This window comes from Pygocentrus nattereri, chromosome 13 (genome assembly GCF_015220715.1).
Source record: "Pygocentrus nattereri isolate fPygNat1 chromosome 13, fPygNat1.pri, whole genome shotgun sequence".
NCBI lineage: Eukaryota > Metazoa > Chordata > Actinopteri > Characiformes > Serrasalmidae > Pygocentrus > Pygocentrus nattereri.
The window spans coordinates 39,372,616-39,390,555 of NC_051223.1; the positions used below are offsets into that span (position 1 = coordinate 39,372,616).

General features: G+C 44.2%; 1 protein-coding gene across 2 annotated transcripts in view; it reads left to right on the forward strand.

Moving 5' to 3' along the window:
• LOC108441013 (A disintegrin and metalloproteinase with thrombospondin motifs 3) overlaps nt 1–17,940 on the forward strand; it is a 139,490-nt gene that overhangs the window by 113,827 nt on the left and 7,723 nt on the right. For both annotated transcript variants that reach the window (XM_037543889.1, XM_017720266.2), the window contains exons 14-20: nt 592–715; nt 2,814–2,894; nt 7,168–7,331; nt 8,225–8,390; nt 11,759–11,891; nt 13,775–13,982; nt 17,516–17,648. In XM_037543889.1, the coding sequence (XP_037399786.1) occupies nt 592–715; nt 2,814–2,894; nt 7,168–7,331; nt 8,225–8,390; nt 11,759–11,891; nt 13,775–13,982; nt 17,516–17,648 (1,009 nt within the window). The remainder of the gene's footprint in view (nt 1–591; nt 716–2,813; nt 2,895–7,167; nt 7,332–8,224; nt 8,391–11,758; nt 11,892–13,774; nt 13,983–17,515; nt 17,649–17,940) is intronic.

Consider the following 17,940-nt stretch of genomic DNA (forward strand, 5'->3'; position numbering starts at 1 on the left):
TCTCCCTCTCTCTCTCTCTCTCTCTCTCTCTCTCTCTCTCTCTCTCTCTCTCCCTCTCCCTCTCTCTCTGTCTCTCTCTCTCTCTCTGTCTCTCTCTCTCTGTCTCTCTGTCTCTCTCTCTCTCTCTGTCTCTCTCTCTCTCTCTCTCTCTCTGTCTCTCTCTCTCTCTCTCTCTCTCTCTCTCTCCCTCTCTCTCTCTCCCTCTCTCTCTCTCTCTGTCTCTCTCTCTGTCTCTCTCTCTCTCTTTCTCTCTGTCTCTCTCTCTCTCTCTCCCTCTCCCTCTCTCTCTGTCTCTCTCTCTCTCTCTCTCTCTCTCTCTCTCTCTCTCTCTCTCTCCCTCTCCCTCTCCCTCTCTCGCTGTCTCTCTCTCTCTCTCTCTCTCCCTCTCTCTCTCTCCCTCTCTCTCTCTGTCTCTCTCTCTCTGTCCCTCTCTCTGTCTCACTCTCTGTCCCTCTCTCTGTCTCACTCTCTCTCTCTTTCTCTCTCTCCCTCTCCCTCTCTCTCTGTCTCTCTCTCTCTCTCTCTCTCTCTCTCTCTGTCTCTCTCTATCTCCCCCCCCCCCCCCCCTCTCTCTCTCTCTCTCTCTCTCAGAATGTGGGCTGTGATAAGGACGTGGGCTCCTATAAACAGGAGGATAAGTGCGGAGTGTGCGAGGGGGACAACTCACACTGTCGCACCGTCAAACTGACGCTGACTAAAACACCTAAAAAGACAGGTAACCCTCCCCCGTAACCGTGGTAACAACGTTACCCATTACTAATGAGTCGCTGCGCTATTAGACTGTAGTTACAGGTTCAGCTACAAACTGTGTGTCCATTATTAACCACATGTACACTCAGATGGTTCCTCAGGGGTTCTTTAGGAAAGACATGTAGAACCACAAACACTTGCATAAAAGGTTCTTAGCATGGTCAAATGGTTCCTCAGGTTGACGGAGAATGCGTTGTATAAAAGTTTGACACTGTAACAGTAGCGGAACCCTTTTTAGTGCTTTTTAGAACCATTTTCAGTTCTTCTCAGGTGTGAAGATCCATTTCCACATGCAAATGCATTCGACATTCTGTGCAGAACCAATGTCTTGACTAAAGAACCACTGAAGAACCATCGTTTTTAAGAGGGTACGTTTGACTTGCTTTTGCCAGTTTGGAGGTTAAACGTAAATAATAAGCTGTCGGAATGAAGAAGCAGCAGAGCAGCAAACCTCTAACAGAGATTTCAAACGAACATCTCTGTCCAGGACAGTTATGGATGATTACGTTTCAGTTTTTTTCTAGCAAAATAGCTTTTTGGGTTTCTTTTCGGTTCTGAGCTCTGCTTGTGGGAACATCATTGTTCTCTTTAATTCTTCACTAGTCACATTATTATTATAACGAGAGTAAACTGTTCTCTGTCTCAGAAGTTTAACCTTTACTATTCTGGAGCTATTATTATTATGTATATAGACATAGCAACCACCAGGAACACTACAGCTACTGGTCAGCAAACACCACAGATACCTTAGCAACACTTTAATATCTATTATTAAATATAATAATTCTAATTCTATATATAATATAGAATATATATTATATAATTCTATATATATAATATATAATATCTATATAATATAATATATAATTCTATATATAATTCTAATTCTATATATAATTCTATCATCTAAAATTCCATACTAACTGCCTGGCTTACTTTTCTTGATCATCATAAAAACATGTGATTATATATATACACTGCTCAAAACAATAAAGGGAACACTTAAACAACACAATAAAACTCCAAGTAAATCAAACCTCTGTGAAATCAAACTGTCCACTTAGGAAGCAACACTGACAATCAGTTTCACAGCTGTTGTGCAAATGGAACAGACAACAGGTGGAAATCAGTGGGATTAGCAAGACACACTCAATAAAGGAGTGGTCCTGCAGGTGGGACCACAGACCACTTCTCAGTACCTTTCTGCTTTCTGGCTGATGTTTTGGTCACTTCTGAATGTTGGTGGTCTTTCACACTCGTGGTAGCAGGAGACGGACTCTACAACCCACACAAGTGGCTCAGGTAGGGCAGCTCATCCAGGATGGCACATCAATGTGAGCTGTGGCAAGAAGGTTTGCTGTGTCTGTCAGCGTAGTGTCCAGAGGCTGGAGGCGCTACCAGGAGACAGGCCAGTACACCAGGAGACGTGGAGGAGGCCGTAGGAGGGCAACAACCCAGCAGCAGGACCGCTACCTCCGCCTTTGTGCAAGGAGGAACAGGAGGAGCTGCCAGAGCCCTGCAGAATGACCTCCAGCAGGCCACAAATGTGCATGTGTCTGCACAAACGGTTAGAAACCGACTCCATGAGGATGGTATGAGGGCCCGACGTCCACAGATGGGGGTTGTGCTCACAGCCCAACACCGTGCAGGACGCTTGGCATTTGCCAGAGAACACCAGGATTGGCAAATTCGCCACTGGCGCCCTGTGCTCTTCACAGATGAAAGCAGGTTCACAATGAGCACATGTGACAGACGTGACAGAGTCTGGAGACGCCGTGGAGAGCGATCTGCTGCCTGCAACATCCTTCAGCATGACCGGTTTGGCAGTGGGTCAGTAATGGTGTGGGGTGGCATTTCTTTGGAGGGCCGCACAGCGGGGTCCAGATGGAACAAAGATCAGCATGATTCAGAAAAGTTCAGTGGACATTCTCCCAGTTATTGTACTTCATAAAATCTGCAGACAATGTGCTCTGGACCAGGAGAACCCAACCACAGAGCACACGCTAGATCACAGGAATAGCTAGAATAAGAAAACCTCTCTCTCTTTCTTCCTCTCTGAATAGGCCTGTTGAAGATGTTCGATATCCCGGCCGGAGCGAGACACATCGTAATTGAGGAGAACGAGACGTCTCCACACATCATCGGTGAGTCACGAGGCACAGACACACTATCCCGCGCCTAATTTACCACAATTACTGCCACTCAGCGCTCTGCTCTTCTGAATGGGTGATTGTACGCAGCTGGATTTGTGCCTTTAATAGTTTGGTCATTACGAGAAATCATGCTTTGGGCTGTTTATGCGCTATTACCTCTGAATGTGTGGGTGTCTTAGAGCCCAGATCTTCTGAGGTTACTGAATGCATCTATATTTGGGCTCAAGAGGCCGTAATAAACATGACACCCTGTAGCATCGGCAGAAGAAACGCAGTGGTGGCCTTGATTTGCTGCAAGAAGTGCTTTTTATTGAAAACGCGGACACATGCAGGCCAGCGAACTCACGGCCACTGGCTTCACCCTCACACACAGAACCCAAACATTAGCCCACTCACCAACACCACACAATCCTCTAACTGATAAACAACAATATTAAACAAAATCATAGCCGTATGCTATAATGCGCATGGTCATCGGCCAAGCCACGCCTCCAGAGTCTCATGTAGCCAATGCTACAACACCTAAGAGAGATATAAGATGAGATGAGAAGATGAGATGAGAAGATGAGGAGATGAGATGAGATGAGATTAGATGAGAAGATGAGATGTGATGAGATGTGATGAGATGAGATGAGATGAGAGGAGATGAGATGAGATAATCCTTCATGAGCCCCACAGTTAGTAAATTCTGGTTACATTTTGGAGATACAAGGTTTTGGTCCGACAACAGTGATATAGAGAATATAACACACACATCCTATCCCAGCTGTCACTGAGTGGAAGGCAGGATACATCCTGGACAGGTCACCAGTCCAGCGCAGGGCAGACAATTTACATTGTCCAGTTGGCCTGACTTTCGACTGTGGGGGGGTGGGGGTGGGGACCGGAGAGCCTGAAGGAAACCCACACCGACACTGGGAGAACGTGCAAACTCCACATAGAAAGGAGCCTGGTCGCCTGGCCGGGGACTCGAACCCAGACCCTTCTTGCTGTGAGGCGACAGCGCCACCCACCGCGCCACCGTGTATATAACGCCACAGAATATAACTAAACATAAAAAATAAGATCAAAAATATAAACTCTACCCTTCACAAAAAATATCAATATAAAGAATCAAAAATAAGTAAAAAGCTAAGATATTTACACTGTCAGGATATTCACATGGAGTTTTGCACATGAGGTATTGGTTTATGTTGCACACGGGACGGAGAGGAGTTACAATATAAACCGCTATAAATAGAAAGCAAAAATATTTACACTGTAGAGATATTTTATTAAATATTGCACACGGAGTGTTGATTATGTTGCACACAGGAAAAGGTGAAAAATATTCTGTGTACCTGTTGAGGTTCGTTTGAGTGAAGAGGCACCGTAGACTCATACTTTAACAGCGAGGCTCATTTTAATAGACGGTTCGTTTTTTTAATTGACAGTTAACAAAACAAGGATATTAAATCGTTAATCGCAGCTGTTAGTGTGTTATCTAATCATGACAGCCCGGTGGATCTGGTGAAATCAGTCGTTTTAAAGTTTGTCTTTCCAAATGGTTCTTCGAAGGGTTCTTTAGTAAAGGCAGTAGTTCTGTTTGTGGTGAAATGGTTCTTTAGATTGATGGAGAATGTGTTGTATATGGTTCTATATAGCACCTTTATGAGAATTGTTCTGTAGCGCCAAACAAGGTTCTGCTGTTGTTATGATGTCCAGCTTGTATACAATAGCAGAACCCTTTCTTGGTGCTATATAGAACCACATACAACACATTCTCCATCAGTCTGAAGAACCATTTCACTATGCAGAGAACCACCTATGCATGGATCTGTATGTTTTTCCTAAAGAACCCTTGAAAAAGCACATTTTTAGGAGTTTATATGTAATTAATAGTGAACACGTCAACCCAAGAATAGAAGAACCCTTTTTGTGCTGTTCAGAACCAGATGTTTACAGCAACGTCAGCTCGGAGAAACTATATTATATTTAATATATATATATATATATATATATATATATATATATATATTAATATAATATTTGTTGTTGCTTGTAATGTAAAATGTGAATTTACCACCCGTCAGTCTCCTTTTCCATCCACCCAGTAAACCCTCTTCTTTTGACACATAGGCCTGTCATGATAATTACATCATCATCTAATCCCAGTTCCTGCAATGCAGTCATTTTCCACAGATTTCCCAGTTATATTATGCCATAACAGACAGAATTAGGTTTTGACTGACTGAGGTTTTTTGAGGCAAATAAATGTAAATAAAAGAAAACAGTAAATGCAACCAGCTCAGTCAACAGTCAAGAGTCAAGAGTCAATAGGCTTCTATTGTCATTCCGTCTCTGTACAACTACACAGTGGAGTGGAATACCGTTCCTCCAGGAACGACACGGACCAACAAGGAACACAAAGTACAAAGTGCGAAAACAATACACTAGAAACCATAAATAGGATAAATTAAACAGACATTACACCCAGTAAACAGACAGGACAGCGCAGCACCGACACAGCGCTCACTCTGGACATGAGGTGGTGGAATAAGGTGCAGAGATATGAACCTGCTGTGATCTGAGAGTCTCGCAGTCAGACGACAGACAAACAGCAGCTACTGAGGTGGAAAAACCAGAGTAAACAGTGAAAACACAGTGTAGCAGCAATGATCCAGACCGTATGACAACGCAACTTCCCTCTGACTCGGAACCCGAGACGAACTCCATTTCCCATGATACACTGGGAAATCGCACGAGTTCTGACGCTCTCTCGCACACCTATCAGAGATCACAGTCTCCCGAATATTAAGTGGTTCTAGTTTATTTGTACAGTGCTTTTTACAACGATGCTGTCACAGAGCAGCTTTACAGAAGTAAATACACACAGTTATAACATATAATCCCCCAGTGAGGAAGGCAGAGGCGACGGTGGCGAGGAAAAAGTCCCTCAGACTGGAGGAAGAAAGAGACCCGTCCTCCTCTGGTCAGACAGTGTTTACAGTTTAATAAGCTGAAGACCAAATAGAAGCTGAGAGGATCTCTGTCTGAAGACTGGATGGTAAAGCTTTAGAAACTGCATTGGTAGAGGCGGTCTCTGACTGAGGCGGTCTCTGACTGAGGCAGCCTCTGACTGAGGCCTTCTCTGACTGAGGCCTTCTCTGACTGAGGCAGCCTCTGACTGAGGCCTTCTCTGACTGAGGCAGCCTCTGACTGAGGCCTTCTCTGACTGAGGCAGCCTCTGACTGAGGCCGTCTCTGACTGAGGCCTTCTCTGACTGAGGCCTTCTCTGACTGAGGCCTTCTCTGACTGAGGCAGCCTCTGACTGAGGCCGTCTCTGACTGAGGCCTTCTCTGACTGAGGCCTTCTCTGACTGAGGCAGCCTCTGACTGAGGCCGCCTCTGACTGAGGCCGCCCCTGACTGAGGCCGCCCCTGACTGAGGTGGTCTCTGACTGAGGCCTTCTCTGACTGAGGCCTTCTCTGACTGAGGCCGTCTCTGACTGAGGCCGCCTCTGACTGAGGCCTTCTCTGACTGAGGCCTTCTCTGACTGAGGCCGTCTCTGACTGAGGCCGCCTCTGACTGAGGCCGTCTCTGACTGAGGCCGCCTCTGACTGAGGCCTTCTCTGACTGAGGCAGCCTCTGACTGAGGCCGTCTCTGACTGAGGCCTTCTCTGACTGAGGCAGCCTCTGACTGAGGCCGTCTCTGACTGAGGCCGTCTCTGACTGAGGCCTTCTCTGACTGAGGCAGCCTCTGACTGAGGCCGCCTCTGACTGAGGCCGCCCCTGACTGAGGCCGCCCCTGACTGAGGCAGCCTCTGACTGAGGCCTTCTCTGACTGAGGCCGCCTCTGACTGAGGCAGTTTGATTGAGCGGTCCCATCCTTTCTCAATGCTGGTACGTCTGGATGGCACAGTGATGTAACTGAGGGTGTTGCAGCACAAATGAGCAGGAGAGCGGGTTGGTGATGGTGAGGAGGAGGCCCTGATGGTCAGTGTTCAGCAGGACGGGAGGGCAGTCATTATCTCAGGAAGACTAAAGAGACTAAATGAGTTCTGCTCAGGAGTTTGGCTGTAATAAATATGATCTCCCCCAGAGTGAGGCTGGTGACTCCAGCAGATCTAACTATAACAGCGTAAACCAAAAGGAGAGAACCAGAGGGGAACATCGATATTAGGATTTACATATATAAACCGTGACTAATGGATGTCTCCATATAGTCTGTGTATTTTTAATATGTATACAAGCCCAAAAGTAAAGGCAGTGTCTCTGCTCCGCAGCGGTGAAGAACCAGGTCACGGGCAGCTTCATCCTGAACGCAAAGGGAGATGAAGTCAGAACGAAGACCTTCATCGAGAGCGGACTGGAGTGGGAGTATTCAGTCGAAGGAGAGAAGGAAGCGCTGAAAACCGTCGGCCCTCTCCACGAAGGCATCGTGGTGCTGGTGAGAAAACAAGTGTGCAGGAGCAGAGTGGCCCGCCAGGCACTGGGAGACGTCAAAAGTTTGGAGACGCCTTCTCCCGACGGGTTTTTCTTCATGCTGCTTGTACCGTTGGGCACGTTTTAGAATAAGTAAACACACCAAAACGGCAGATTAGATGTCATATTTAGGGGATGTTTTAGAGGACGTGTTTACTTATCTTTACTTAGAAAATCAACAGAACGTGTCATTTGTAAGGTCGCATTCAATCAAGCAGTAGAGCACTTGAGGAGTGTGTGTGTCATGAATAACATCACAGCTGTGATCTGGTGGCCGTAGATCACCGCAGCCGTGATGTTATTGGTGATAACACACTCCTCGAGTGCTCTACTGCTTGATTTTAACCAACAGACTTCTATTTAGTTTATTTATTTATTTTTTTAATATTTATCTTAGATGCAAATTTCAAGCCGCGCCTTTAAATCAGCATCTTTAAGGTATTAAAAACATCCAGCCAGGAGGGTCTAAACTCTTGTGGTTCTTTATCTGCCCGCAGAGTTTAATTCTAATCCAGATCTAACACACATCCGTGTATCTGTAATGTCCAGTTACTCTGACGGAGTCTGGTTAGCCTTGATCAGGTGTGTTGGATTAGGATTAAATACACTCTGCAGGGCAGGACATCTTATTTTATCTCTGCGGCTTTCTTCCAAAATTTGGATTAAGCTTCGGAATACATTTCCAAAAAAATAACGAAAGCCTTTATTTATTTATTTATATTAGAAGGAACCTTCAAACATTCATTTGTAAGTAATTGACTGGCTGATGAATTGTTCGGTTGATTCTCATTGAGGCGTGTGTATGTAATGGTGTGGTCAGCAGAGCTGTGATTGGCTGGGTTGTGCTTGGTTCTGCAGGTGGTTCCTCAGAAGGACGACACCAAGATCAGTTTAACATATAAATACATCATCCATGAAGACCTGGTGCCCATCATCACCAACAACAATGTCCTCCTGGCTGAGCTGGACACTTACGAATGGGCCCTGAAGAGCTGGACCCAGTGCACCAAACTCTGCGGAGGAGGTGTGTGTAGTTCTGTATGTGTGTTTACACTGACCAGCCGCTTCATCAAGTCCACCACCTTGTATCTTCACTTATTGTCCATTTTATCAGCTCCACTGACCACATAGGAGCTCTTTCTAGTTCTACAGTTACAGTAACACTGATGTGGTGGTGGTGTGTTAGTGTGAGTTGTGCTGGTACGAGTGGATCAGACACAGCAGTGCTGCTGGAGTTTGAAACACTGTGTCCACTCAGTGTCCATTCTGTTGGACACTTCTGCCTTCATTAGTAGTCACAGGACGCTTAAAAAGATTCTTTAGCAATGGCAATGGTTCTATTTAGAACCATGAGTTCTAATCTAATGATCACACCGTCACCCAAACCTAAAATGTAGTGTCTGTTTATTTGCCAACATATTTAAATTTCTTTTATTTAAGTTCAATTCAGCAAATAAACAGTAATTATGCATTAAAATGTTCAGAAGTGTGTTCTCTGTATTACTAAAGTGCCCCCGAGTCTCCTCCTGGTGGCCAAATGGATGGTGTTCCTACAAGTCAAAGTTTATTTATATAGCGCCGCTTTTTTACACCAGGTGTTGTCAAAAAGCAGCTTCAGAGAAAAATCCAGATCCGAGCCCCCATGAACGTCGCCGGTGGCGACAGTGGCAAGAAAAACTCAGTAAGAGCGAGAGGAAGAAACACTGAGAGGAACCAAGACTCAAAAGGGGAACCCATCCTCCTCTGGACCACACTGGATAGCAGAACAAATTCCAGAATGCCATGTCTTCTGTTTGGGCCTTCAGGTCTTCTGAATGGCTGGTTCCTCTGCTTGTATCCATCCAGACGTCTTGCTCTTCCTCTTTCACCTTCATAATGACCTTTCCAAAAAAAAAAAATAGCATATGTGCTAACGTAAGTTTTAAATCAACACAACATGGAATTTGACCAGGGGTGTGCAAACTTTTGCAAGCAACTGTACATGCAGCCTAATAATCCATTAATAATCCGACTGATAGCTCAATCAGAATAGTCTAGTCTGACTGAGGCCATTAGGAATATCATTTCTGTCCTGTATTCTATTCTATTCTAGCCTGTATCCGATTACATTCCCTATCGGAAAGTTTCAGTCCGTTCTGCATGAGCGTCGCGTCACAGTGAGAGTTTATACCGTTCAACACGGCGGAGCAGAAGCTGGTCTGCAGAGGAGACGAAGTTCATGCTCTGGTCTTTAAAAGACGGCGGTGGGACGGACGTCCAGCTTATGCGTCTCAGAACACGACGTCTTCCTCTCGGCCTTCTTTAATAAGGACGTGTGAAGGACGTTTTCCTGAGTCTGACGTCATTTTAAAGCAGCTAAAAACACAATCACTGCTCACTGCTGCTCATCTCACTCTGAATGGACTCACATGATGCTGGCTGTCATGGTAACATCTACACTAAGCGGTTCTCTACACATCTAATTTTGGATCGGATTACTTGTAGTGAGCTCATAAACAGAGATTTTCCATCAGATTGTTGAGTAGAGTGAGAATAAACTCCTCAGTCTTATTCTGTAATCGGAATGTCTTCAATCAGTTTGGCAAAATTCTTTGCATGCAAACACAGCGAGTGATAGGAAACACATGCTGAAGAAGTAGTCTGGATTTTAATCAGATAAAGGGGACACAATAAAGGAATCACCCTCCAACCCTGTAAGGTTGAATTACCCCTTTGGTGTCTACAAACTCGTCTGTACATGTTCAGTGTTTCTTTATCTGTGTGTGTCTTTGTGATGATCCAGCTCAGAAATCCAGTTCAAACCCTTCTTGAATCCGTAGAGCCGCCCTTTCCATTCCGTCTTATCACGAGATCCTATGAGACTCACATTTGGAGTTATGAGCCTATGAAGAGGGGCTGAGATACACGTCATCTTCCTCTCACCGTGTGGACCTGCTGGATTCGTGTGTCCGTCTACATTTTGTGTGAAACTGACCGATGGACACTCAGGAAATCACTAAGGACTGACTGTCACGCCGGAACCCCTTCATTCTGCATTCAGTCCACATCGGAGACTCGTGTGAAGCGGCGTCAGAGAGTTTCAAGCTGCTGAAGCTGCTGCAGCGGGTTTGGAACGTAGTGATGAAAATAGGAGCGTTTAGATATGAAACATGAGGAACATGTTCTATGAAGAACCTTTAGAGGAGGGTTTAAGAAGAGATGAACAAATCGAGAAAATGACCTCAGACTGATCAGTCCATGTGTAGAAGTGCATGAGGGAAAGGGACAGTATTGAAATTCGGGCTGGGCGATTCATGGAAAAGGAATTGACACTGATTCATCATTGCCCATGTCAGTTATTTAGATTTTTTTTATTCTGTTAATCCTTTTCTGACTATAAATGAAGGCCAGTCGCTCCCAGAGGATCAGTTTCATCTTCACCAGCATCACAGGAGCCATCATGAAGCTTCACTGACTGACAGAACCCAGAATGTGTTCAGCTCACCGGTGAACGCGGAGGGTTTTGAATGAGTCTCTTCTCATTTTTGTACAGAAACATCAGCCTAAATATTTCAGTCTCACCAGCACGAAATTATGACCAATGTCAGGTTGGACTGACGTGTGAATTCCGATCTGGCTGTTGAGACGATTTCATTAAGATATGCAGAACACATTTACAGTACAAAGCTTGTCACTGAACTATGAGGGCAAAAAACAAACAAACAAATCACAAACTAATCATTCATTAATCGTAATCGAGGTAAAATATTCAATTAATTGCAGGATTGATTTGAGGTCATATCGCGCAGCACTAATTAACCTCTTAAACTCCTCGGGACCACCGGTGGTTCCAAACCGCACTTCGTCATGTTCTTCATAACGTTCATATTCCATAAGCTCCATTCAGAAGCTGGGCGTCGTGTGAGGCTGTAGCTCTTCTCTCCAGTCTAATAGACGGTGACGTCATTTTAAACCCTTATAATAAAAGAAGCTGAACTCAGTTTGTTTTTCTACTGAAAGTCGAGCCGTTTTTCCCCAAATCTGGGCTCTAAACTATAAACAGACGGCGTCTCTTCAGTGATCTGCTCTGGAAACATCACTTTTAGAGAATTTTTGGCCTTCAGCAGTGAATTGTAAGAATATAGTGATATGTGGAGATCAGAAAACACACGTTCTGTTCATTTGAGGGGCTTTTACAAAAAAATAAGTAAATAAATGAATAAATAAAAATGTGCATTTATTTAATGCAGTTACTGAATAATTTGCCTTATGATTTGGTCGCATGAATTCAGATCCACAAACCAAAATATACCCAGGTATATTTAATAAGAGGTGAAAATCCTTCCTGCCTGTGTTTTAAAGTCTTACGGTGACGTTGTTTGGGTGGTAAAATGCTGTTTGTGTGTCTCTCAGGAGTTCAGTACACTAAGTACGGCTGCCGGAGGAAGAGCGACAGTCGCCTCGTCCAAAGGAACTTCTGCGATGTCAATAAGAAACCCAAGCCCATCCGCAAACTCTGCAACATGAACGAGTGCAGTCCGGCCACGTAAGTCTCTCGTCCCTCTCTCTCTCTCTGCTTTTATAAACAGTAAACTCAGTTAATTCCGTTTCTCAATGAATATTAATGCACGTTTTAATATCTGTTCATACCAGATATGGAACTCTTTACTTATTACCATAAACACACTCAAAATAGATGCTTCTCAAGGGTTCTTTAGTAAAGGCAATGGTTCTGTTTCGAACCATGAGTTCCATATAGAACCACTTTGGTTCGTTGCATGGTGGCTGGAGGGTGATCCATTTTTTACGATGTCTATATAGAACCATATACAGCACGTTCTCCATTAATCTGAAGAACCATTTCACCATGCAGAGGACCATTTAAGCATGAAATGGTTCTATAAAGAACTCATGGTTCTAAATAGAGCCTTTGCCATTACTAAAGAACCTGTCTTTTTAAGTGGTTTAAAAAAAGAAACAAAACGTTTCTTCAGTATATTTTAGATCTTGTTTATTTTTTATATTAGTCTGTATTCATATTTTTATATATCATCCTTTTACAAATATTGTATTATTTGAATTAATTATCTTTTCCTTCTGTCGTTTTTCAGCCTTTGTTGAATAGACTTTATATTACTTTGTTTTAGCTACACTGCTTAGAAGCACTTTGAGCTAAATGCTGTCGTGTGAAAGGTGCTATAAGCAGCTTTTATCATCAGCATGACAGCATTTCTGAACTTGTTAGTGGGAAAATCCACCCAAATCAGCAGATTCCTGAAAAAGTTCTTGACCACTCACCATCTCGGATTTGCTTAATGCTCACAACAAATAATGTCATTGTGCACAATAGACAGGGTACAATTTTTATGGTCATTAGTTTCTGACACAAGAGCCATTTTTCTCCCATCAACAAAAATTAAAACACCTTGAGAGCCACAACGTTTTATGTCCATTTTACTGTCTAGGCTGTAAATGTGTCTCAGTGTGCTGAAGTGTTAGTTCAGACTAAAGAATATAAACAAAAACAGACTCTCGTTGCTCTGCTTTCAGCTTCAGCTCAGCTATATCCGCTTTTCTCGCATCTCCAGCAGGAAACTTTTCCACAAACGTAGATCAGTTTCTTGTAAAACGTCTCAGTGTTCGTTATTTACGAGGCTGCCACCAGCTTCTTGTTCGAATTTTCCCGTTCCACTATAAATGTGCCTGAGGTGCCACGATGTAACTGCTGCACCATTAAAGGTGGAACTTGAAACTTAGGAAAAAGCTGGCGAATGAGAAGCGACTTCAGCTTCGCGACTTTTTAGAGTTCATCAGTTTCTCGTTTCAGATTAAACGTATCAGGAAACCAGCTGGAGTGACTATAAACACTGATAAGTCCATTCGTCTCTAAATTATCGATGTTCGTCTTAAATCTCTCTCTTTGCCGTTTCGTAGCTACTAGCTGGGAGAGACTGTCTGCGTTGCTATGGTGACCAGCCGTCTGCGCTGATCTTCAGGGTTAAAGGGTGAATCAGCAGTTCTATATTAACTCCAGCGTTTAAGACCATTTACTGTTAAACTGTGTTGAAGGATCAGCAGAGCTTTATTTTACTGTAAAAGCAACATTTGTCTCCTGCTATAAAACAAATACATGCTTGACAAAAGAATATGGTATATTGTGTAATAAACACCAAAGTGTCAAAGAGCTTTAACAATAAAGATATTCATATTCTCCAAAAATGGAGAACACGCATCTCTGTATCATGAGTTTTGATACTAAAACACACCTTAAACCAACCTAAATTATCGATGTTCGTCTTAAATCTCTCTCTTTGCCGTTTCGTAGCTACTAGCCGGGTGAGACTGTTGTCTGTGTTGCTATGGTGACCAGCAGTCTGCGCTGATCTTCAGTCAGACTGACCTCAACACTTTTGGGTGTGTGTGTTTCAGGTGGGTGGTGGAGGACTGGAGCCCCTGCAGTAAGACGTGTGGTAAAGTGGGTTATCAGGCACGGGTGGTGCAGTGTGTTCAGCCTCTGCAGAATGGCACCAACAGACCCACACACACCAAATACTGCAGCGGAGAGCGACCTGAAACCCGCCAGGCCTGCGGCCCAATTACTTGCCCAGCGCTGTGGAGGACAGGAGCATGGTCACAGGTATGTGTGTCTGAGAGAGAGAGAGAGAGAGAGAGAGAGAGAGAGAGGGAGAGAGAGAGGGAGAGAGGGAGGGAGTACATTGGTCAGAAACTGAAAGAGAAAGTTACCTGTCCAGCACAGTGGAGGACTGAAGCATGGGACCAGTGATGAATGGGGTGTAGGGACAGATAAATTATGCAGTTGTAGTCAATAATTGTACATCTGTATACTGGAACTATAAGGTAGGTGTTTCTAATAAAGTGGCCAGTGAGTGGAAGCACAAGGTAGGTGTTTCTAATAAAGTGGCCAGTGAGTGGAAGCACAAGGTAGGTGTTTCTAATAAAGTGGCCAGTGAGTGGAAGCACAAGGTGGGTGTTTCTAATAAAGTGGCCAGTGAGTGGAAGCACAAGGTGGGTGTTTCTAATAAAGTGGCCAGTGAGTGGAAGCACAAGGTAGGTGTTTCTAATAAAGTGGCCAGTGAGTGGAAGCACAAGGTAGGTGTTTCTAATAAAGTGGCCAGTGAGTGGAAGCACAAGGTGGGTGTTTCTAATAAAGTGGCCAGTGAGTGGAAGCACAAGGTGGGTGTTTCTAATAAAGTGGCCAGTGAGTGGAAGCACAAGGTGGGTGTTTCTAATAAAGTGGCCAGTGAGCGGAGGCACAAGGTGGGTGTTTCTAATAAAGTGGCCAGTGAGTGGAAGCACAAGGTGGGTGTTTCTAATAAAGTGGCCAGTGAGTGGAAGCACAAGGTGGGTGTTTCTAATAAAGTGGCCAGTGAGTGGAAGCACAAGGTAGGTGTTTCTAATAAAGTGGCCAGTGAGTGGAAGCACAAGGTAGGTGTTTCTAATAAAGTGGCCAGTGAGTGGAAGCACAAGGTAGGTGTTTCTAATAAAGTGGCCAGTGAGTGGAAGCACAAGGTGGGTGTTTCTAATAAAGTGGCCAGTGAGTGGAAGCACAAGGTGGGTGTTTCTAATAAAGTGGCCAGTGAGTGGAAGCACAAGGTAGATGTTTCTAATAAAGTGGCCAGTGAGTGGAAGCACAGGATGGGTGTTTCTAATAAAGTGGCCAGTGAGTGGAAGCACAAGGTGGGTGTTTCTAATAAAGTGGCCAGTGAGAGGAAGCACAAGGTGGGTGTTTCTAATAAAGTGGCCAGTGAGTGGAAGAACAAGGTAGGTGTTTCTAATAAAGTGGCCAGTGAGTGAAAAGGTTCTTAAATGGTAGAGCGAGCATCACACTGAACACTCTCTCTACCAGTTAAGATGATCTTAATGGTCAATGTGGGTCGAAGTGGACAGGAAGTCTAGAAACTAGTGAAATAATTTTCTATCTTGCAAGCTCACATTTCTAAGGCTTGAAAAAGACTGAATTGCTTTTTATCCTCTGAGTTCTTGGCGTTTTCTGCGGGAACAGCTGGAGATCTTCATGAGTTCAAACTGAATTTAGCTGATTAGATTGAATTGACCTCATGTGGATTACTGATTAGGCAGGCTACGTAAACCTGGGAGGCTAATGAGCCGTGCTCTCTCCTGCCCTCCAGAAAATGGATTGGGTGGGATTTGTCTGTACCACACATGTGGAAGACAGTAGGAAGAAGATGCTGTGCTGAAAAAGGAGCACATGAGGATGAACAGGTTTGAAGCAAAAACAGTTCTGAGAGTCAAAAAGAAGAGATGTTGTGGGGAGGAGGGTCAGTGTAATGAAAGCTACCTGTCCAGCATAGTGGAGGTAGGTGTTTCTAATAAAGTGGCCAGTGAGTGGAAGTTAAAGGCAGGTGTTTCTAATAAAGTGGCCTGTGCATGGAAGCACAAGCTGAGTGTTTCTAACGAAACAAAAATGCGACTTGAAGGTGTGTGAACTTGAATATTTGTTCAAATATGCTGAGAAATGGCAGCTTCAGCCCGTCCAGCGCAGGTATTTACATACACTGCTGTTAATCAGACAGAGCCTGACAGACTGCAGTGCTTTGGTGTAAAGTGTTTAAAACCATTACATGCAAGTCTAATTAAATATGCAGATGGTGCATATACTCCGAATCCTCGGTGTGCGTTAATATACCTCCTGTTCTGTCTCTGGTGCAGCGGAAGTGGTTCTGTAACCAGTAACCAGTTGCCCTCACTTAGTTCTGCCTACTCCTCCACAGTTTGGTTGAAAGTTCCAGTTTATGCATTTCACTTTAGAATAGTAAGAAAAATGGTCTTTGTTGAAACGTTGAATGCCAATGCCTGAGGTACCCTAGTAACCACTTAGCAACACCCTAGCAATGCCTGAGGTACCCTAGTAACCACTTAGCAACACCCTAGCAATGCCTGAGGTACCCTAGTAACCACTTAGCAACACCCTAGCAATGCCTGAGGTACCATAGTAACCACTTTGCTACACCCCAGCAACACCTGAGATACCGTAGTAACCACCTAGCAACACCCTAGCAACCACCTATCACCCAAGCAATGCCTGAGATACCCTAGCAACCACCTAGCAAGTGCTTAATCTACATATTCACACTGCATTTTCTTCAGGAAATGCACTTTTCTAGTTTTCTGTTTGGTAGTCAGGGTTTTACCCTTAGAAGTTTTTGGTCACATAATCATGACGCACATTTGTTTGGACTGCAACGGAGATTCGATTGGTCAGCCTGATTTTTATAGCATCTGTGCAGCACAGACAGTCGAGCTGGCTCTGTCGTTTCTCACTAATATTAATATGCATGTGTTCGTTTTAATCGTCATGCAGTTTTTGTTCATCAGTAAAATTTGTGAGCAGGCCTTTCGTTTGAATGCGCGGCTAGCTAACGTTAACTGAGCCTTTTAAGCCTTGAGCACTTCATATTATGCAAATTTAACAAAACCCTGGATTTGTTGAAAACACTGAAGCCGCCTGCCATTCTTTTACATGTGTGGCTTGTAGCTACCTAGCATGCTAATACAGGTAATGCAGTGCCTGGCTTCGCTAAAGTTAGCTGGCTGGCTGGGAGTTAGCTTGCTAGTAGAAATGCTCCATCCTCCACAGAGATCACATCTTAACGCACAGCTGCTGCTTATTTGCTGAATTTAACATACAGGGGGCAAAAAACTAAAACATAAAACGTGTGTTGTGCAAAAGTTACAGCGCATTTTATGTTTAATGCTTTTTATCAACATATTGCACTCAAATGAACAGGAACTGTGCAGAAGATGCCGTGATTATGTCCGTTTTCTGTAGAGGATGTTATTTAGAAAATCAACAGTACGTGTCATTTATTAACATGACCCTTATTAATCCCACAGTGGGGAAATTTCACTCTCCGTGCAGTGAAACACCACATACACACTAGGGGGCAGTGAGCACACTTGCCCGGAGTGGTGGGCGGTCCTATCCACCGCGCCCGGGGAGCAGTTGGGGGTTAGGTGTCTTGCTCAAGGACACCTCAGTCATGGACTGTCGGCTCTGGGGACCGAACCGGCGACCTTCCAGTTACAGGGCCGGTTCCCTGACCTCCAGCCCACGACTGCCCCTTTGACTGGGAATTTCAAACTTTGGCCTGCGACTGCGTAACTGTATAACGTGTGTTTCCCCTGCAGTGCTCGGTCACCTGTGGGGAAGGTATCCAGCAGCGGCAGGTGGTCTGCAGAGGGCCCGACAGCAGCAGTGTGGCTGAATGCGAGGGAGAGAAGCCTGTGAGCGTGTCCATCTGCAAACTCCCACCATGCCCAGGTGTGTTACCGTAGCCGCAGTGCCAGATGTGCTGCTAAAATTGGTGCTGGCATAAAAGTCATCAAGAGCACCTCTTTTTATTACTTAAACATGCTAAAAATATTTTTATGTGCGTTATTATTTAAAATGGCTTTAATAATGGAAATATTTTTTTTAAATTCTTAAATTGGTAAATTGTTGCCAAATAGCAACAGTGTGCAACTGTAGCACAGCACCATAAAATAAAATAAAAATCAGCCGTGAAACTCAAATAAAACATCTGTTTAATGAAAACAAGAGCAAACAAATCCAG